General features: G+C 47.8%; 2 protein-coding genes and 1 pseudogene across 5 annotated transcripts in view; 1 reads left to right on the top strand and 2 right to left on the bottom strand.

Moving 5' to 3' along the window:
• Nucleotides 1-9,762, bottom strand: part of TRAIP (TRAF interacting protein) — a 24,503-nt gene extending 14,741 nt beyond the window's left edge. For 2 of the 3 annotated variants that reach the window (XM_006909107.3, XM_006909108.3), the window contains exons 1-3: nt 9,548-9,762; nt 1,743-1,800; nt 1,228-1,311 (exon numbers count right to left, since the gene is read on the bottom strand). In XM_006909107.3, the coding sequence (XP_006909169.1) occupies nt 1,228-1,311; nt 1,743-1,800; nt 9,548-9,645 (240 nt within the window). In that variant the 5' untranslated portion in view covers nt 9,646-9,762. The remainder of the gene's footprint in view (nt 1-1,227; nt 1,312-1,742; nt 1,801-9,547) is intronic. The other variant, XM_015587219.2, reaches the window with a different exon arrangement.
• Nucleotides 7,975-9,429, top strand: LOC112477539 (annotated as a pseudogene).
• A 1,361-nt stretch (nt 9,763-11,123) lies between the features above and the next one.
• CAMKV (CaM kinase like vesicle associated) overlaps nt 11,124-18,220 on the bottom strand; it is an 11,855-nt gene continuing 4,758 nt past the window's right edge. The window contains exons 2-11 of one of the 2 annotated variants that reach the window (XM_015587173.2): nt 15,374-15,480; nt 15,133-15,264; nt 14,873-14,947; nt 14,557-14,695; nt 14,288-14,408; nt 14,075-14,150; nt 13,841-13,977; nt 13,602-13,680; nt 13,302-13,389; nt 11,124-13,038 (exon numbers count right to left, since the gene is read on the bottom strand). In XM_015587173.2, coding sequence (XP_015442659.1) covers nt 12,457-13,038; nt 13,302-13,389; nt 13,602-13,680; nt 13,841-13,977; nt 14,075-14,150; nt 14,288-14,408; nt 14,557-14,695; nt 14,873-14,947; nt 15,133-15,264; nt 15,374-15,468 — 1,524 coding nt within the window. In that variant the 5' untranslated portion in view covers nt 15,469-15,480 and the 3' untranslated portion in view covers nt 11,124-12,456. The remainder of the gene's footprint in view (nt 13,039-13,301; nt 13,390-13,601; nt 13,681-13,840; nt 13,978-14,074; nt 14,151-14,287; nt 14,409-14,556; nt 14,696-14,872; nt 14,948-15,132; nt 15,265-15,373; nt 15,481-18,220) is intronic. The other variant, XM_025044860.1, reaches the window with a different exon arrangement.

An 18,220-nucleotide genomic window follows, 5' to 3' on the forward strand; every position in this document is an offset into this window, starting at 1 on the left:
CAGGAAGACCACCCTCTACAGAACTGAAAGGCTAGGCCAAGGGTCCCTGGTGGAAGCTGAATGGAATCCAAGCAAATCCTCCTCCAGGTCAACACAAGACTCAGAATCCCACGCTAAGGCCCAGTCTCAGTGAGTACATAAGCCCCCTGTGGTCAAACTCTCGACCTAGGACTCTGGGGCCAGGTGCTTTGGTGGCTGGGCTGGCCAGTGTAGGCTGAACATCTGGGGATGGAAGTAGCGGTGGAGAAGGGCACGCACGTGCGGCCTGGGAAGAGAAACTAGCCCCGAATTATCCTAGGCCCACTGGCTCCTGCCACATCCAAGCACGGTGCCTGCCATGCCCGTGCTCCAAAATACTCAAGATGTTGTCTCCCTGTCTCCTAAATCTGGCTTTGAAAGCTGGAAAGAAATGAAGCTGCCTTTGTTGTCTTTATCACAGGGAGGACACGGCTTAAAACTGGGAGCAGTTACCATGACGATGAACATGCTGGCTTTAAGCACAAAAGCTCCACGTTCTTGAAGCAGTGAGGTTCCAAGGACATCATGGCACCCTGGAGCCAGGACTAAATGAACCCTGATCTGAAAGATGCCCAGCAAATTAACCCTCAGAGTCCAGATTCACTTAAAACCCCCAATCCCACTTCCTCGAGAGGTTTCTGCCAATCCAGCCCCCTTGTGCGCAAAGAAAGCTGTATCTTAGACTCAGAGGAAAAGCAGTGGAAGAGTAGGAGGGAATCCACCCATTCTCCCCTGCAGTGTGGGCTTCTACCGTGACCGCCCGGCTTCATTCCAGGGACTCTGCCCCCTATTCCTGGTCTAAGACAGGCACAGGCATCTGGTATATACCAAGTTTTCCAGGCAGTTTTGAGACACAGCCCGGTTTGTGAACAGTGGGTCCACACATCTATCTGCCCTGGCTGAGGACTGGAAGAGTTTTCTAATCTGTCTCTAACTGTTCAAGCAGCAAAGTGGGCTGGGAAGGACGGCTGTAGATCCTTTGCAAGGTGAGGGGACCTTGGGAGAGGTACTCCAACCTCGGGTCGGGACTGCTCTGGACTCCCAAGCGGAGGGCTCACAGTGTACTTTTCCAATGACTGTCTCATCATCACTACCAGGTCCCCACTCCAGAACTCTACTCCCACACTCTAGGTACCCTCCCCGAGCGGGAGCAGAAACTGAACTCTCAGAGGGCTTAGGGTTCAATAGAAAGAGATCAATTCTGGGTACCTTTAAGAATTCTGCATCCAAGACATCCTCCTCCTCCTGCGCAAGGTCAAAGAAGAGCTTATTGATAATGGTTCTTTTGCCGACCTGGATGGGAGACCAAGAAAGAGCAGGACCGTATAGCTGGGTCACAGGCAAGGAGGACGGGATGTACATGTAGCCGGACATGCAGCTAGGCCTGTGCTCAGGCCTAACCTTTCACAGCATATCCCCTGGAGTCAGACTACCTCTGCAGCCCTGGTTTGGTGGTTTCTGAAGTCACGCCACTGCAGACCCATGGGGTGACCACTCGAAAGACCCCAACTCTAGGGTGCTGGGCATCGAGAAAATGGGGAAAGGCACGGAAGAGGGCCACAGGCATAAGTAGGCCTCCTGAGCCACTTAAAAGCACAAGTGGGGCTCAACCAGCCTCAAACCATGAGGGTGCGAAAGGGTCAAAGATGTTGCTTTGACCATTCTTGCCCCCTGGTGAGGAGAAAATGTCTTCAACTGAAGTGTTTTCACCTCAGTACCCTCACCTGGATTCGGCACTGTGGGCAGGTCCGACTTGGTGCTGTATCAAACCACTGGATTAGGCTGGAATGAGAAGCAGAAAGCAGACTGGTGAGCCCAGGCTTGGCTGGAGACATTCAGGCTGGGCAGGCACCCTGACCATAACAGGGTCTGTCCTGCTCCTCCTTGACCTAATGCCTGCCCCCAGGAGGGCAGCGCCACAGGCAGGCACAGCACAACCCACAAGACCCAATTAGTAAAAGCACTCTGACTACTTGGCCCTTTGGCTTGGTCCTCCCTACACCTGAGTTGCTCTTTTGTGAACATTCTAGGCTTTGATTGGGGGACAACAGCCAGAGCTATATTTTCAAGGGAAGGGTAAACTAGAAATAAAGGCAAGTAGCAGTAAAAGAAAACACAACCGAGCTTTGCATCATCTATCTGGCTAGTCCAACAAAACTTTAAAATAATCTCCCATCGGTAGGCTCTCCCACCCCCAGGGACAAGGGAGAAACAGTCCTTTCTGGAAGATGATACCATCATCAAAGTTTTTTCTAAAAATAATTTTTCAAATACTAGGTACAATGTACAATCAAAGCTAACTGTGCATAATGGAATACTACACAGCAATGAGAATGAATGGGTCTACAACTAAGAACATTATTATGAATGAATCATATAAACATAACTTGGGAAGAGAACAGATACAAGAAAACGTTTATTGTGTATGACTCCATCTACACTAAGGAAAAAGTACGCAGAACTCATCTATGCTGCCGGAAGTTCAGACAGCGGTTATCCTTCTTGTGGGGGAGAGGCAGCTAGTGGGAGTAACTGGAAAGGTGCACAAGGAGGATTCTGGAGAGTTGATGTCTCGTTTCTGGTCTTCTTCAGTTTGTGAAAATTGTGCAAGCCATGTACTTAGTATATGCATATTTTTATATAATATGTTACATTCCAATAAAATGTTTTGTTTTGTTTTGTTTTTTTAAAGTAAACAGTCATGCAGGGGAAAAAGCACTACAGTGCAAACCAGAACGTATCCACGAAGACTTCAGATACAGAATTGTCGGACAGAGACCATTTCTTTTGATAAAGCAATCAAAATCAAGATTGAATATATCAGTAGAGAATTGGAAAATAAAAGGTGGCATAATAGAATTTAATAAGAACCAAACAGAAATTCTAAAACCGAAAAAATGGCCAAAATTAAAAATTCAGTGGATGAATTTAAGAGCAGTTTAGACACATTTCAAGAATTAGTAAACTGAAATATAGGTCGGAGGAAACAATTACAAAGATAAGCGAAACAATTACAAAGATGTGAGAGGGTCTGGCATACATATAATTAGGAGTTTCAGAAGGAGTGTCAGGTCGAATAATGCCCTCCCCCCAAGAAGTCTACATCCTAATTTCTAAAACCTGTGAATAGGTTACCTTATATGACAAGAGTGATTTTGCAGATGTGATTAAGGGTCATCGGATGCGGGATTATCCAGGTGTGCCATGTACTCACAAGGGTCCTTATGAATGAGGCAGGAGTGTCAGAGTTATACAGAGAGACTGAAGCTGTAACACTGCTGGCTTTGAAGATGCAGAGAAGGGTCATGAGCCAAGAAAAGTACAGCCCCACTTATGACCCGTGATTTTAACCCAACAAGACCCATTTTGGACTTTTGACCTCTGGAACTGTAAGATAATATATTTGTGTTGTTTTAAATCACTAAGTTAGTACTAATTTGTTATAGCAGAAATGAGAAACTAATATAGAAAGAAAATACATAATGGAATAGAGGTAACACATAAAGAAATAATTGCTGATAATTTTCCAAAACTAATTAAAGAAATCATTCTACAATTTGAAGAAACTTAATGGATCCCAACCAGGCTAAGTAAAAATAGTAACAAAATGATAGTGACGTGCCTACATAATTGTCAGACAAAATAGACTTTAAGTCAAAAAAACATTACAAGAGACAAAGGATTTCACATATTAATAAAAGGTTCAATCAAATATGAAGGAATAACAGTTATAAATACATATGCACCTAACAAGAGCTCAAAAATATATGAAAGAAAATTGGACAGAATTGAAAGGAGAAATAATTCTATAATAAAAGCTGGAGACATCAATACCCCACACTTTCTTCTTTTTTAAAAATAATTTTTAATTTTTCCACTACAGTTGAATACAATATTATATTAGTTTCACATGTACAATGTAGTAATTAGACATTTATATAACTCATGAAATGATCACCCTGACAAACCTAGTACCCATCTGGCACATTACATTATTACAGTATTATTGTCTAAACTTTCAATGCTATACTTTACATCCCCATGACTATTTTATAACTGCCAATTTGTATTTCTTAATCCCTTCCCCTGTTTCACTATCCCCCTAAACCCCCTCACATCTGGCAACCATCAAAATGTTCTCTGCATCTATGAATGTGTTTGTTTTGTTTGTTCATTTATTTTATTCTTTAGATTCCACATATAAGTGAAATCATATGGTATTTGTCTTTTTTTTTTTTACTTATTTCACTTAGCATAATACCCTCGAGGTCCATCCATGTTGTTGCAGATGGCAAGATTTCATTCTTTTTTATGACTGAGTAATAGTCTATTGTATATATTACTACTTCTTCCTCCATCTATTGTTAGATACTTAGGATGCTTCTATGTCTTAGCTACTGTAAATAATGCTGCAATGAACGTATGGATACATACGTCTTTGTTTTTTTTATGGTGACATTGGTTAATGAAATCCAGTAAGTTTCAGTTGTACACTTTAACAGTAAGGCATATATATGTTTAGTGTGTTCACCTCCCATAGTTAGAGTTCTTTCTGTCAGCACATATTTGACCCCCTTTACCCCATCTACCTCCCACAAACATCTTTTCGAATTAATGTTTTGAGTTTCTTCGGATAAATACCCAGAAGTGGAATTACTGGGTCCTTCTTTGTCATTTTGTTTTAAAGTCTATTTTGAAAGGTATACGTATTGCTATCCCAACTTTTTTGTTTGTTTCCATTTTCATGAAATATCTTTTTCTATCCCTTTACTTTCATTCGGTCTTTTGATCTGAAGTGAGTCTCTTGTAGGAAACATATGTAAGGGTCTTATTTTCTTATTCATTCAGCTAACCGATGTCTTTTGTTAGAGCATTTAATCCATTTACATTTAAAGTAATTGTTAATAGGTATGTAGTTAATGCCATTTTATTACTCATTATTTTTCTTCTTAAAGAGGTCCCTTTAACATTTCTTGTAATACTGGTTTGGTGGTGATGAACTCCTTTAGCTTTTTCTTGTCTGGGAAGCTCTTTATCTGTCTTTCGAGTCTAAAGGATAGTTTTGTTGGTAGAGTAATCTTGGTTGTAGGTCTTTCATTACTTTGAATATTTCGTGCCAATCCCTTCTGGCCTGCAAAGTTTCTGTTGAGAAATCAGCTGACAGTTTTATGGGAGCACCTTTGTAGGTAACTTAACTGCTTTTCTCTTGCTGCTTTTAAGATTCTTTGTCTTCAACCTTTGCATTTTAAATATGATGAGTCTTAGTGTGGGCATCTTTGGGTTTATCTTGTTTGAAACTCTCTGTGCTTCCTAGGCTTTTATGTCTGTTTCCTTTGCTAGGTGAAGGAAGTTTTCCATCATTATTACTTCAAACAGGTTTCTAATGCCTGTTTGGTACCTCTTCTGGTACCTCTATGATGCAAATGTTGGTATGCTTGATGTTGTATCAGAGGCTCCTTAAACTATCTTCATTTTTTTGGATTCTTGGTTCATTTTGCTGTTCTGATTGGGTGTTTTCTGCTACCTTATATTCCAAATCGCTGATTTGATCCCCTGCTTCATCTAATCTACTACTGACAGATACTCTCTAATGTATTATTCACTTCAGTTATTGTAGTCTTCCTTTTTGACTGGCTTTTTTAAGTTTCCTAACTCCATTTTTATGTTTCCTATCCCTTTGTTGAAGTTCTTACTGAGATCACTGCGCATTCTTATAACTAGTGTTTTGAACTCTGTATCTGGTAGATTGCTTGTCTCCATTTTGTTTAGTTCTTTTTCTGAAGTCTTGTTCTTTCATTTGGGACATGTTTCTCTGTCTCCTCATTTTGGCTGCCTCCCTGTGTTTGTTTCTATGTATTAGGTAGAGTAGCTGTGATGTCTCCTGATCTTGGTAGAGTGGCTTTATGTAGTAGGTGTCCTGTGGGACCCAGTGGCATAGTCTCCCTTGTCACCTGAACCGGGTGCTCCGGGTATGTCCCATGTGTGGGTTGTGCCCTGGTGTTGTAGTTGAGCCTTGATTGCTGTTGACATGTCAATGGGAGAGGCTGACCTTCAGGCCGATTGGTTGTGAGGACTGGCCATGACTACAGTATAGGAGCTGCTATGCAGGGGCCGACCCTATGGAGCAGGATTGGCTGTAGTAGGGCTCTGGTGCCTGCCAAGTCTTCTCCTTAGGGGTGGTTTGTGGAGGTGGTTGGATGGTGCTCTGGTGTGATCTGAAGCTGGCTACCAGGTGTGTTGGTTATGGGACCTTTTGGGAGGGGCTCTGGTGCAGGCCAAGGTTAGCCTCTGCCTGTGCCCTGCTCAGGGCCACTTGATATGAGCTAAAAAAGTGATCTTCAGATGGCTGCTACCTGTGCTGGGCTTGGAGGTGCCTAGGAGAGGCTAAGCTATGAACTGAGGCTGGCCGCTACTAATGCTGGGATTGGGGCCACTTAGCAAGATATATGGGACGCACAGGGGCCAGATGTTGCTTGTTTGTAGTTTGTCAACCTTTGAGAGATTTAAGTAAAGTCCACAGCATGAGCCAAGACAGGCCGTTTATATGAAAAACAAAAAACCAAAAAATACTAGAAGCAGCTTGAGTGAGCCTGCAAGTTCACTCAAGTTAGGGCAGGTCTCAGGGAATCACCAACGGTGTAAGCTAGGTTGATGGAGACTCAGATACGGTGCCCACCTGTGCGTGCAGGCAGGGTGTGGGGAGGGCTCAACAAAGGAACAATGACTTCTGTCAGCACTTCTGTCTGGGAGAAAGCTGCCCCTCCAGCCCTCTCCCTGAAGCCAGACAATTCAGTTCCTCCTCATATGTCTCTGGTGCCTTTCGAGCTGCTGCCCAGCGCCGGAGCCCAGAGCAAGTGAGTCTATCAGTGAGTAAATCCATATACAGGCCCTTTAAGGGGAATGCCTGGGACTCCAGTCGCCCTCTGTCTCACCCAGCCACAATCTTCACTGGTTTTCACAGCCAGAAATTATAAGGACTTCTATCCCTGGCACTGGAACCCTGGGCTGGGGAGCCTGGTGTGGGACTGGGATCACTCATTCCTTAGTGGGGACCTCAGTAGCTGCAATATCCTTACTGACCAGACTGTTCCACATCTCCACCCACTCCTACCATCCCGGAAGTAGTTCTTCTGTATGTCCTTAGTTATAGACTTTTGTTCAGCTAGACTTCGGGTGATTCTTAATCATGGTTGTTCTGTAGTTTAGTTGTAATTTTAATGTGGTCATAGAAGGAGGTGAGCACAGTTTACTTACTCTGCCATCTTGACTGGAAGCTCAATGCCCCACACTTTCAATAATAGATATAACTATTAGACAGATGACCAATAGGAAAAGAGGACTTGAACAACGCTATAAACCAACTAGCTTTAACAGACGTATACTCCACCCAGTAGCAGAATACAGATTTTTCTTAAGTGCATATGGGATATTCTCCAAGACAGAACATATGTTGGGCCGCAAAACAAGTCTTAATAAATTTTAAAAGACTGAAATCATATCTTTTCTGATCACAATGGAATGAAACTAAAAACTGGTCACAGAGGAAAAGTGGAAAATTTACGAATGAGGAAATTAAAGAATACGCTTTTAAACGATCAGTGGGTAAACAAGAAATCACAAGAGAATTTAGAAAATACCTTAAGATGAATGAAAATGAAAGTACAACATACCACTTCTTATGAAATACAGCAAAAGCAGTGCTAAGAGGTAAAATGATAGCTATAAACACAAATTAAAAAAGGAGACATCCATTGGGATGGCTGTTATAAAAAACAAAACAAAAACAGAAAACAAGTGTTGGCAAGGATGTGGAGAAACTGGAACACTTACTTGTGCATTGCTGGTAAAAATGTAAAATGGTGCAGTCAATGTGGAAAACAGCAAGGCAGTTTCTCAAAAAATTAAACATAGAATTACCATATGACCCAGCAATTCCACTTCTAGGTATAACCAAAAAGAAATGAAAGCAGGGACTCAAACAGATACTTGTACACCAATATTTACAGTAGCATTACTCATAGTAGCCAAAACATAGAAACCAAGGTCCATTCATAGATGAAAGGATAAAAAAAAAAGTGATATTTCCTCTCGATTGAATATTATTTAGTTCATAAAAAGGAATGAAATTCTGACATATGTTACGATAGGAATGAAACCTGAAAACATTAAGTTTAGTGAAATAGAATTTGTTCAAGAGAACAAATATTGTACGATTCCACTTATAGGAGGTACCTAGAATTAGAAAATTCAAGGAGACAGAAGGTAAAATAGAGGTTTCCAAGGGCTGTAGGGAGGGGAGAATGGAGAGTTATTATTTAATGGGTACAGTGTTTCTGTCTGAAATGATGGAAAAGTTCTGGAAACAGACAGTGGTGATGGTTACACAATAGTATTAACGTATGCAATGCCAATGAATTATACACTTAAAAATGGTTAAAATGGAAGGCATCTTTGAGCTCGCCGAGCAAAGCTCACCTTCCCAAATTAAAATAAATTTATGGACAAAAATTTATCATTGAAATTAAATGGCAGCAGACATGCTCAAGGAATATCTCAGGAATTTCATCTCTTTATGAATCTTATGATAGATAATGGCAACCAGCGGGCAACAGAATATTGAAATGGTGGCAAAAGGAGGAAATACTATTATGTAAGAAGTCTCGGAAAGAGTATAAACGATGGCTGTTTATAAATCAATTGCTTCCACATATCTCCTTTCCGAAGCGTCTATTTTAAAATTGGGTCGTGCACTTTTTCATATGAAACTATTTTGTTAGATAAACTTTGTAAAAGTCCAAAAAAAGATGTTAAAATAGTAAACTCTGTTATATATATTTTTTTACTACAATAAAAAAAATGTATATAGTAAAAAAAAAAGAAAAAATGGTTTAAGTGGCAAATTTTCTGCTCTGTAAATTTTACCCCAACAAATAAAGGAGTAAAGGAGCTCTAATTCAGCCTGTTCACAGCTGCCACAGGAATCTTTTCCCACCAGCTGGACTCAATAGAAGTGTTCTCTACAGGGTCGGCAGGACGGCCTGAAAAGGGAGCATCTCCTTGCCCTTTGATGTTAATTTGAGTTTGCTGACGTCACCGAATACACTGCGGTGTCTGACCAAAGAGATGAATCTGAGTAGAATCATTCCAAACAATCAAGCAAACCACAACAAATCGAGTAGCCAAACGCCTACCAGTTTTCTACCTCAAAGGAATAAAAGGGCTCGTCATTTTGGTGAAAGCTCACCTCTGCCCGTCACATCTCTTTGCAAGCCGCTCAAAGAAGCCCTTACTCTGTCTTCACGGAACCAACCTTGTTCCCTCAGACGCAGTTCCCTCAGATGTCACCTCCTCCGGAAAGCCTGCCTTGACCCGCCTCTGCCTAGGTTGGGAACTCCCGCAGGGCTCTGTCTAGTGACCCGTTCTAATCACCTGTCTGGACTCCAGGGACAGGTCGCCCGGAAGTCCGACACTTCACAGTCCTGCAGCCGTACCGGGGAAAGTGCCCGGCCCGGAATCAGCGGTCACTCACCACTGAAAGTGGAATGTGTGGCCGCAGTGGATGGCGGCCACGTCGCGCGAGTGGTCGAAGAAGTCGGAGCAGATGGTGCACAGCGCACGGATAGGCATGATGACTGGACTCTAGGGGCCCAGGTCGCCAAGGAAACCGCGACTAATCCAGCTTCGTGGCTGCCCCCGACTTCCCGCCTCTGAACGCTTCAAAATTGGCTCCACTGAGCGACTTCCGTGATACGGCCGGAAGTGGTTACACGAAACGTGGAGGCGGAACCTGAAGGTCGGGTCCGGATTGGACGAACTTTCAGGGGCGGGACTTAACGAGCCTACGGCCAAAGAGAAGCCTGGGGCGGCTTCCGGGAGGGCATCTGGTACCGCAAGAGCGCAGCGAGGGGTCGAGACCCCGAGCAGCTACGGTGCCCGCCGGACCGCTTTCTGGGGCAAGGTAGTTCGTTATGTTCCCAAACCAGAGCTGACGCGAGGCACGCCCGGCACGGGCTCCTCAGCCCTGTTTTCTCAAAGCAGCTTCTGCACTTCGGGAGAGGCAAGACCGCGGCAGCAGGGGAATGGGACGAAGATCCCAATGGAAGTGGGTTCCCTGCGATCTGGGCAATGCTGGGCCATACGCTGGAAGCCTACAGTTCCTACAGACCGAAAGAATGCTCCACCCTACCAGCCCTCGACTCTCAAGTGATCTCTGAAAGACGGGCATAGGACCTAATCCCTCGGAACGCCCCAAGCTCTCACCCTGGCTTCATCCTTAAGTTCGGAGGTGGCAGGGCCGTTACCCTGACTTTAGCTCTTCCAGGAGGATCAGTCACGCTTCCGGACTATAGCAGAGTTGGAATTTTGGAAGCCCCGATGTGTCATGGACCAGTGACTAACAAACCCTTTTTCTTATTCCCACATCAGAGAAGTTATCTTTGGGGTCTTCCCGGAAAAAGAGCAGCATCCCTGGTGAGTTCATCTGGGCACATGAGAGCTGGAACAAATCTTCCTAGGAGTTTTCACACCTATTTTTTGCAGTGTTACGCCCCTCTCCCCAAAAGAAACCTTATGCAGAACCCCATAATATAAAGCTGATTCGTTCCACCTAGAGTAGACCCAGAGTGAATGTTTTGGGCCTATGTGGAAAGCACAGGTGTCGTTCCTAGGAAGGAAGAATCAACACACAGGGAAACATAAAACTTTTGTGTGATGCCCACCCTACACCTTCTCCCAACCCAGGGAAGCCCACTTTGGCCATAGACAAAGTCTCTCCCTATGGTGGCTGGTCCTTGGTGGGTTCTAGTTCTGTGCCTAAGACCAGGGCTCCTTGTTAAACAGTGCTTGACAGGATGGCAGCCCAGAGGTTATTCCCTGGCACAAGTCCAGCACAGGACTCACAACCCACATGGATTACTAGAGCCCAGAGGGCCCTGTCACCACCACCAAAGAACACACTGTCGTGAGGATGATCTGTATTCTCAGCCCAAGCAAGCCACCTGGCACTGAGCACAGGCCACTGTGAACCTGCTCCCAGCCTCTTCCCTCCCCACTGCCTTCCAGGGGTCCCTCCCCAGTAAGACAGAGGAAGCAAAGGCAAGAGGGTAGCCAGAGGCTTTGGCAGGGTGACATTTATTTGCCAGGTTCAGCCGGCACACATGTAGCCCACTGACCTTCATACACCAGAACAGACCCATAGGCATGCAGGGAGAAGGGCAGGACTGCCACCAGAGTGCCGAGTGAGGGCTCTAACCAGTGTTGGCCGCCTACCCAGGATGTGGTGGGGTCTGACAAAGGGTACCTGCCAAGAGCTTCCATCAGGAAACTGGGGAGCCTTATTCCACTTCCTCATCCCGGCACAAGCAACTGAGCATGGCTCAGTGGCACCTGAGCCTCTAAGCCCCAATAGAAGGAGAAGTGGGTCATAGACATAAAAGGGGGTTCCTCTCTGATTCGTTGTTGTGAGAGAGAGAAAAGGGCAAACCCACAAATCAGACTGTGTGACATGGCCATGCAGCAGTCCCCCTGGGATGGAGGAGACTGTGGGCTGATCCTGAGGGGGCCATCTGGGAAGAGCTGGGGATAGCAGCCCCCGTTTGGCCCAGGGTAAGGACCCAGCTGGGTTGGTGCACTAGGTGCTAGGCCTGCACTATGCCCTCCCAGTTCTCATTGCCACATCCTAAGTGCCCCTCCTTCCCCATACAGGTTCATGGACTCAGGGCACAGGGCAACATACTGTAGGACCCAGGAGGGCAGGAAATAGCACAAGGGTCTTGGAAAGGGCTTTCTGGGGACAAAGATGGAAGTTTCTACCCTCCTCATTCTTTTTCACTTCTGAGGATCCCCACAGCTACCAAGCAGTGCCCCCAGCCATGCACCCAGCCTTGTCTTAAAGCATAGTGCCCTAGATTTTTGCATTCTCGATACCGGCCTGTGTCCACTCCTAGAGCAGCCCACATACCACAGGCACATACCTTAATGTGTAGGAGCCTAAGACCGCTGACAGGGCCTCGCTGGAGGACCAGCTCTCAGGGCAAGGCCACCCAAGTTTAGGGCCTGGGAGAGGATGAGACCTGCAGGGCCCGCCTGGGGGTGTGAGGCAAAAAGGAAAGGGAAAGGGGAGCAGGGACCTCCTGAGTATCCCTAGAGCAGCATCCCACGAAGAACAAAAACTGGTGAAGCTAGCGAAAGACAGAAAAGCCACGAGGAATCCATGCAGGGTCTGGGGCCGGTCCTGCCTCTGGCCTGCCCACCACTCACACACATACACACAGGAGATGAGACTGCTCTCCCGTGGCCCCCAGACATGCCCCACTTCGGGAGGCAGGGGCTGGGGGTGGGGAGCGAGGGCATCATGCCATTGACTCTATGTACAGTGAAAAGCCCCTCATCCACTCTCCCACCCTCCTGCCCGTCCCCGCCCCCCACCAGCCTGCCCACTCAGCTGGTCTCCTCCCTCCGAGACTCCTGGGCAGAGCCAGCAGCCTCTTCCCCTTTACTAGATGGTGGAGCCTGGCCTGTTGCGCCCCCTGGGGCTATGCTGTCCGGCTGGGCCAAAGCCAGCTCAGGGGTGGCAGCTGCCTTGGTGGCCGGTGTGGCACTGCTTTGGGTGGTGGGCACAGTGCTCTCTTCTGTGGCTGGTGTGGCTCTCCCATCAGTGGCTGGAGTAGCACTCCTGTCAGTGGCTGGGGTGACACTCCCATCGGTGGCTGGGGTGATGCTCCCATCGGTGGCTGGGGTGACACTTCCGTCAGTGGCTGGGGTGGTACTGCCATCTGTGGCTGGGGTGGTACTGCTGTCTGCAGGGGCTGCATTATCATGCTTTGCAGCAAGAGCAGCATCACCTGCTGTGGCTGAGGTGGCACTGCCCCCAAGGGCTGGGGCAGCTCCACTCGCAGCTGTGGCCCCACCTGCAGCCCCGGGAGTGGCAGTGTCTGTGGCTGGGGCAGACTGAGCTGCAGCCGTGCCGGACTGCTCTGGTGCCCGGAGCCGTTTCATGAGGGTGGTCACTCGGACAGCTTTCTGAAAGGAGGATAGCGAGAGAGGCTCGGAGTGGGCTTATGGAAGCTGGATCCATTCCTTGGCGAAGGCCAAACTCAGACCATCCCATGGTGCCCTGATTACCCCAGGGCTAGGGACTCAGATGCTCAGCACACTCACTTAAAATAGTAGCTTATGCCATATAGTGGGTGGAGCAAAGCCTGTGTGTGATGCAGGCAAGAGACTGGGGGTGCCAAAAGGAGCACTTGGGATCAGTCCAGGAAAGAGAGCCATCCAAGCCTTACCTTCCACTTAGCCCTGGCAAAGTTCTTTTCAATCTGGGCACAGACACCATCTTTGATGTTCTTATCAGAAGCAGCATTGCCAGAAATCCTGGAAAGGGTACAAATGTGTCTGGATCCGAGGGGGATAGGCTTTCATGGAGACTCTGCCCAGCCCTTTCCTTGTAAGATCCAGGGATTACCAGGCAGATCCTCTTGGCTGGCTTGAGCTCTGGCTGCCCCCAAAACCCCACCCAAGGCCTCAAGGATAGGGGCTGCTAAGGAACTCCAGCCTCTCCTCCCATCCCCCGGGGCCCTGCTCACCACTCATGGGAGATGGCCTCTTCTGCGGTGATCCGCTGATCTTGCTCCACCTCCATCAGCCTGGTGACCAGGTCTTTGGCTGGGGACAAAGCCAGGGAGAGGCTAGGCATGGCACCCCATCTCACTGTCTAGAGGTGATGGATGGGCTGGGGGGTAGGAGCAGAGTCCAGCAGAGCAGGCTGAGAACAGGTCCCCCACACCAATCCTTCACTCTACCCATATGCTGGGCACCTCCTCACCCGCCTGTGAAATATCATCCCAGTATGGAGAGTCAAACTCATAGTCGCCAGCCAGGATCTTGCGGAAGAGATTCTTGTCATGGTTCTCGTAGTCATCTTCCTCCACCTCTTCATAGAAAGGTGGATTCCCTGAAAGCCTGCATGGAAGCCAAAGGGCAAGGTCAGCCAGGAAGGCCATGGACATAGGCCCCCACCCTACCTTGCTGTAAACCTCTTTGCTTGCCATCCACTCACAAGATGTACATGATGACTCCAATGGCCCAGCAGTCCACAGGGCGTCCATACCGCTGCCGACCTACCACCTCTGGGGCTGCAAACACAGTACCAATTGACTGGTCAATATCAGGCCTAGCCAAGCCTGGTACCATTCACACCCACTTCCCCACTACCCAGAGCCACTCCTTGAGGGCTGTCTCCCCACCCTGCCCCTGCCTCCCCTCTGCTTGCCCAGGTACTCAGGGGTCCCACAGGGTTCCTTGATGAGGCCATTCTCTAGCTTAGCCAGGTGGAAGTCGCTGATGACAATCTTTGAGTTCTTCAGCCGGTTGTAATAAACCAGGTTCTCTAGCTGCTCCAGCCAGGAATGACATATGGGTGGGCAGAGAAAGACTCCATGAAGTGAGGACTTCAGAGGCTAGACCAAGGCCCCAAAGTGCTTCCCACCCCAGCCCCAGGCCAGCTGCCAACAGACCCTTTGACCAGGTTCCTGGCCTCACCTTGAGGTTCCTGTGCACGATCTTGAGTGAGTGCAGGTAGGCCACGGCCTCCAGGACCTGCCGCACCACGTTGCTCGTGTCTCGTTCCGAGTAGTAGCCCTGGTCCAGGATCCAGTCAAACACCTCCCTCCCCGTGGCCCTGAGGGACACCAGCCCCTGAGCCCGGTTGTGGGCGAGATTGGGGGTGGGGCAGGAGCACTTGGGCAGGCTGCCTACACCAGCTAGCTGGCTGGGCAAGACCTGGGACCTCAAGGGTCCAGAAAGGGGGCTGGCCGCAGAGGGTAGAGGAATCCTGGGACCCCAGGCCCACACTCACAGCTCCAGGAAGATGAAGTACTCCTTGCGGGTCACAAACACATCCACCAGTTGCAAGATGTTGGGATGTTTCACCCTGGCAGCAGAGAGAAGAGCCAACAGTTAGGGCTGGGTGAACCCCTGAGACAGGCTCTGCTTGTCACTGTCAGCCACAGCAGACTGACTGGCCAGAGGCTGATACTGCTTGAGGCCCCCTGCCCTCAAAGCCCTGCCCTGTGACCTCCAATCCCACCCCACCGCACCCCCAGGCCTCACACTTACATCTTGAGGATTCCTATCTCGTTCTTGGCCGCCTTCCGCACTTTGCGCCCGTCCCGCTTCTGGAACTTCTTGCAGGTGTGCAGCTTGCCTGTTGTCTTGTCCTTGGCCCGGAAGATCTCACAGAACTCCTCACTACAGACGGCAGGCACCCCACTCAGCCCTGGCTTCAGCATGGGCTGCACTCCACACCCCTTTCCCCAGCTCCTGCCCACCCACCCTTGCCCACCAAACTGGCACTCACGTCTTGATGACCTGTCCCAAATCATATCTGTCAGTCACCTCCGACGGCTGATTATAGTTCTTCTTGTCACCCAGAGTCACACACCCAAACGGCATTGCCAGGCTGAGCTGTAGGCAGGATGGGGTCTGGCTTAGCTACACCGCTCCCCACTTCTCTCTGCCAAACCAGGGGCAGAGTTTGGGGCAGGAAGGGCCAGAGGGTGGTCAGGCTCAGATCCTACTCCTGCTTTTCTGGCCACACCTCCAGCCACTCAGCTTGGCTGCCTGAACTACAATAGCCCAGCTTATGAAAAATGTATTAAACTGACATATCAGGGAATCACGTTACATTATACACACTGAAAAGAAGATTGATCGAATGATCTATTTACACTTCAGCTATTTCGCAGATAAAGTGAGTGATAACTACCCATCTCTCAGATAGTGATCTCCGAAAGTCTGAATTTAACCAAACCAAGTGTTGGCAAAGATGTGGAGAACGTGAGCACTGTTGGTGGAAGGCAAGTCTCCCCTTCGAAAAATAGTTTGCTAAAACTCCAGAAGTCGAACATATCCTGTGAACCAGCAATCGCACTGCTAAACATATGTCCTACAGAAATGCATAAGTTTATGCATACTCATACAACAGTGCTCATAGTTGCAATATCCATAATTGCCAAAAACTTGAAACAGCCCAAATATCCATCAACATTGTGATATTGTGTATGTATTACGGCATAGTAACACAATGGAATATTACATGACAATGGAAATGAAGTCGCTACAGCTATACCCAAGCACAAGGTGAATCTCACAAAACACAGTGTTAAGTGAAAAAGACACAAATGGATATGTATATATATATATGTATATATAGTATGTGTGTGTGTGTGATTACATAATCTATAATCAATGCTATCCCTTATAGAATCGATATAGAGTTCAAAACAGGTAGAACACTAAGCTATACTGTTTAAGGATATAAACATAGTGGTAAAACTATAAAGTAAAGCTAGGAAATAAACACCACGAGTCCTTCTAAGAGAAAGAAAGGGTGCAATAGAACCAGAAATCTTGGGGGGATTATGTTGGACCTGTTTCTGAACCTGAGTGGTAATTTCGCAGCTTTATGATAATTTGTAAAAATGTACATACAAGTTTTGGCACATTCTGAGGTTTCTGTTATATTTCACAATAAAAAAAGTTAATAAAAGTTATGACCACCCATGCTGAAGAATACTTGGTAGTTATTAAGAGGGATCGAGTAGATTAAAATACACGGCTGTGGACAGTCTCTGAAATGCTTTGTTAAGTGAAAAAGCAAGGGACAGAACGGTGGTTAAGGGCTGCTTTTTGGTAAATTTTTAAAAGTTTATATACCCATGCACACTCACAAATCCTCTCTGGAAGGACAACTAAAAAAGTAAGAGTTCTCTTTGGGGCAAAGATTTGGGTGTTGGAGGGACAGATTTACATCTTTTGTTTACTAACTTTCTGTTAGGATTTCTGTTATGATTACTTTCATTGATTTCATAAATACTGCATTCAGACACAGTGCTTGGGGGATTCCTCAGAGGGAGAACTCCCTTTTGGGTAGAGAAGCAAGGAAAGGCTTTGGCAAGCAGCAGCATTAGAGCTGGGCCTTAGAGGGGAAGGATTCGCCAGAAGGCATGCAGGGGTAATAGCCCAGAAAAGCAAGACAAGCCCGCCTAGGGCCTCACTGCCGGGGCCCACAGGAGACGTGGGCAGTCAAGTCCAGGGGACAGGCCCTGGCCAGGGGTGGGTGTTCCGGGAACAACGGCGACCACATGCAACTGACTGCAGTGGGCTCCGGGCCTTCTGGCACCTGTGGCATGGCGCCCTTCGGGTCTGCAACCCCGCCAGCCCTATCCTTACCTGTGGTACTGGGTGGACTGGCTCCAGCACTCAAAGGAAAGGCACTTGTAGCCCTTGCTCAGAGGTGAACTTCGGGAGGGGAGTTGTTGACAGTGCCAGGATCTTTGCAGACCTGACCCAAAGTCTGCCACCATAATGCCTGGTCACTGTGACACAGACTACAGCAAGCTCTGCACCAAAACTGCATTCAAACTGCTCTGCCTCTGCTGGCTGCACATATTGTCCCTTCACAGATCAGCACTTGCTGCTCACAGGCCAGGTTGGGCCTTGCCATCCCAGATGCTCCCCTACCTGGGGTCACTCACACCCACAGGATAATGGAGATGGGAGGAAAGCACTTGGACCAGAGGAGTTCTTCCAGCCGGGGTCAAAGGCCAGGACCCACACAAGCCCCACAGCCAGCCTTGGCTGTTACTTGCTTCCTCCCAGGCAGGGAGGGGCCATCTGCTTCCCAGGGGTCACAGTCCTTGAAGTTCCCCCCAAATTTGCCCTCGACATCAGGGAGCAAATCCCATTATTCCTTCATCTGTGTTGTTTCGGCTCAGGGAATGCAAACACATTTCATCAGCGTGATTCAAGCCAGAGCTTAAGCCATCTTGTGAGGCACTGCAGAGGCGAACAAGAGAAGCTTTGAAGATCGTCCCCGACTGTGCATCTTTGCCACCATGGTCGCAGTCCTGCTCCTGCGTCTGCCGGCGAGGAGCATGTGGCTGGAATCCCACTCTCACAGCTGACGGCAAAGGCACAGCCACCCACCACTGCCGGCCACCCATCTCTATGCCCTAACAATCCGGTGAGGGAGTTGGGGGGCATCAGCCCCCCCTCCTGTGTAGCAATTCCCTTCTCTGGCTGGAATCCAAGGCTGCGTACTGGGCAGAAGGGTGGCACCTCAGCCTGCAGGTCCCTCAAGAGGACTGGGAGGGACCTATGTCCCCGCTTTGTGGTTTTGCTTACACCGTTCCCTCTGACAGGA

This window comes from Pteropus alecto, unplaced genomic scaffold, assembly GCF_000325575.1.
Source record: "Pteropus alecto unplaced genomic scaffold, ASM32557v1 scaffold53, whole genome shotgun sequence".
In the NCBI taxonomy this organism is placed as follows: domain Eukaryota; kingdom Metazoa; phylum Chordata; class Mammalia; order Chiroptera; family Pteropodidae; genus Pteropus; species Pteropus alecto.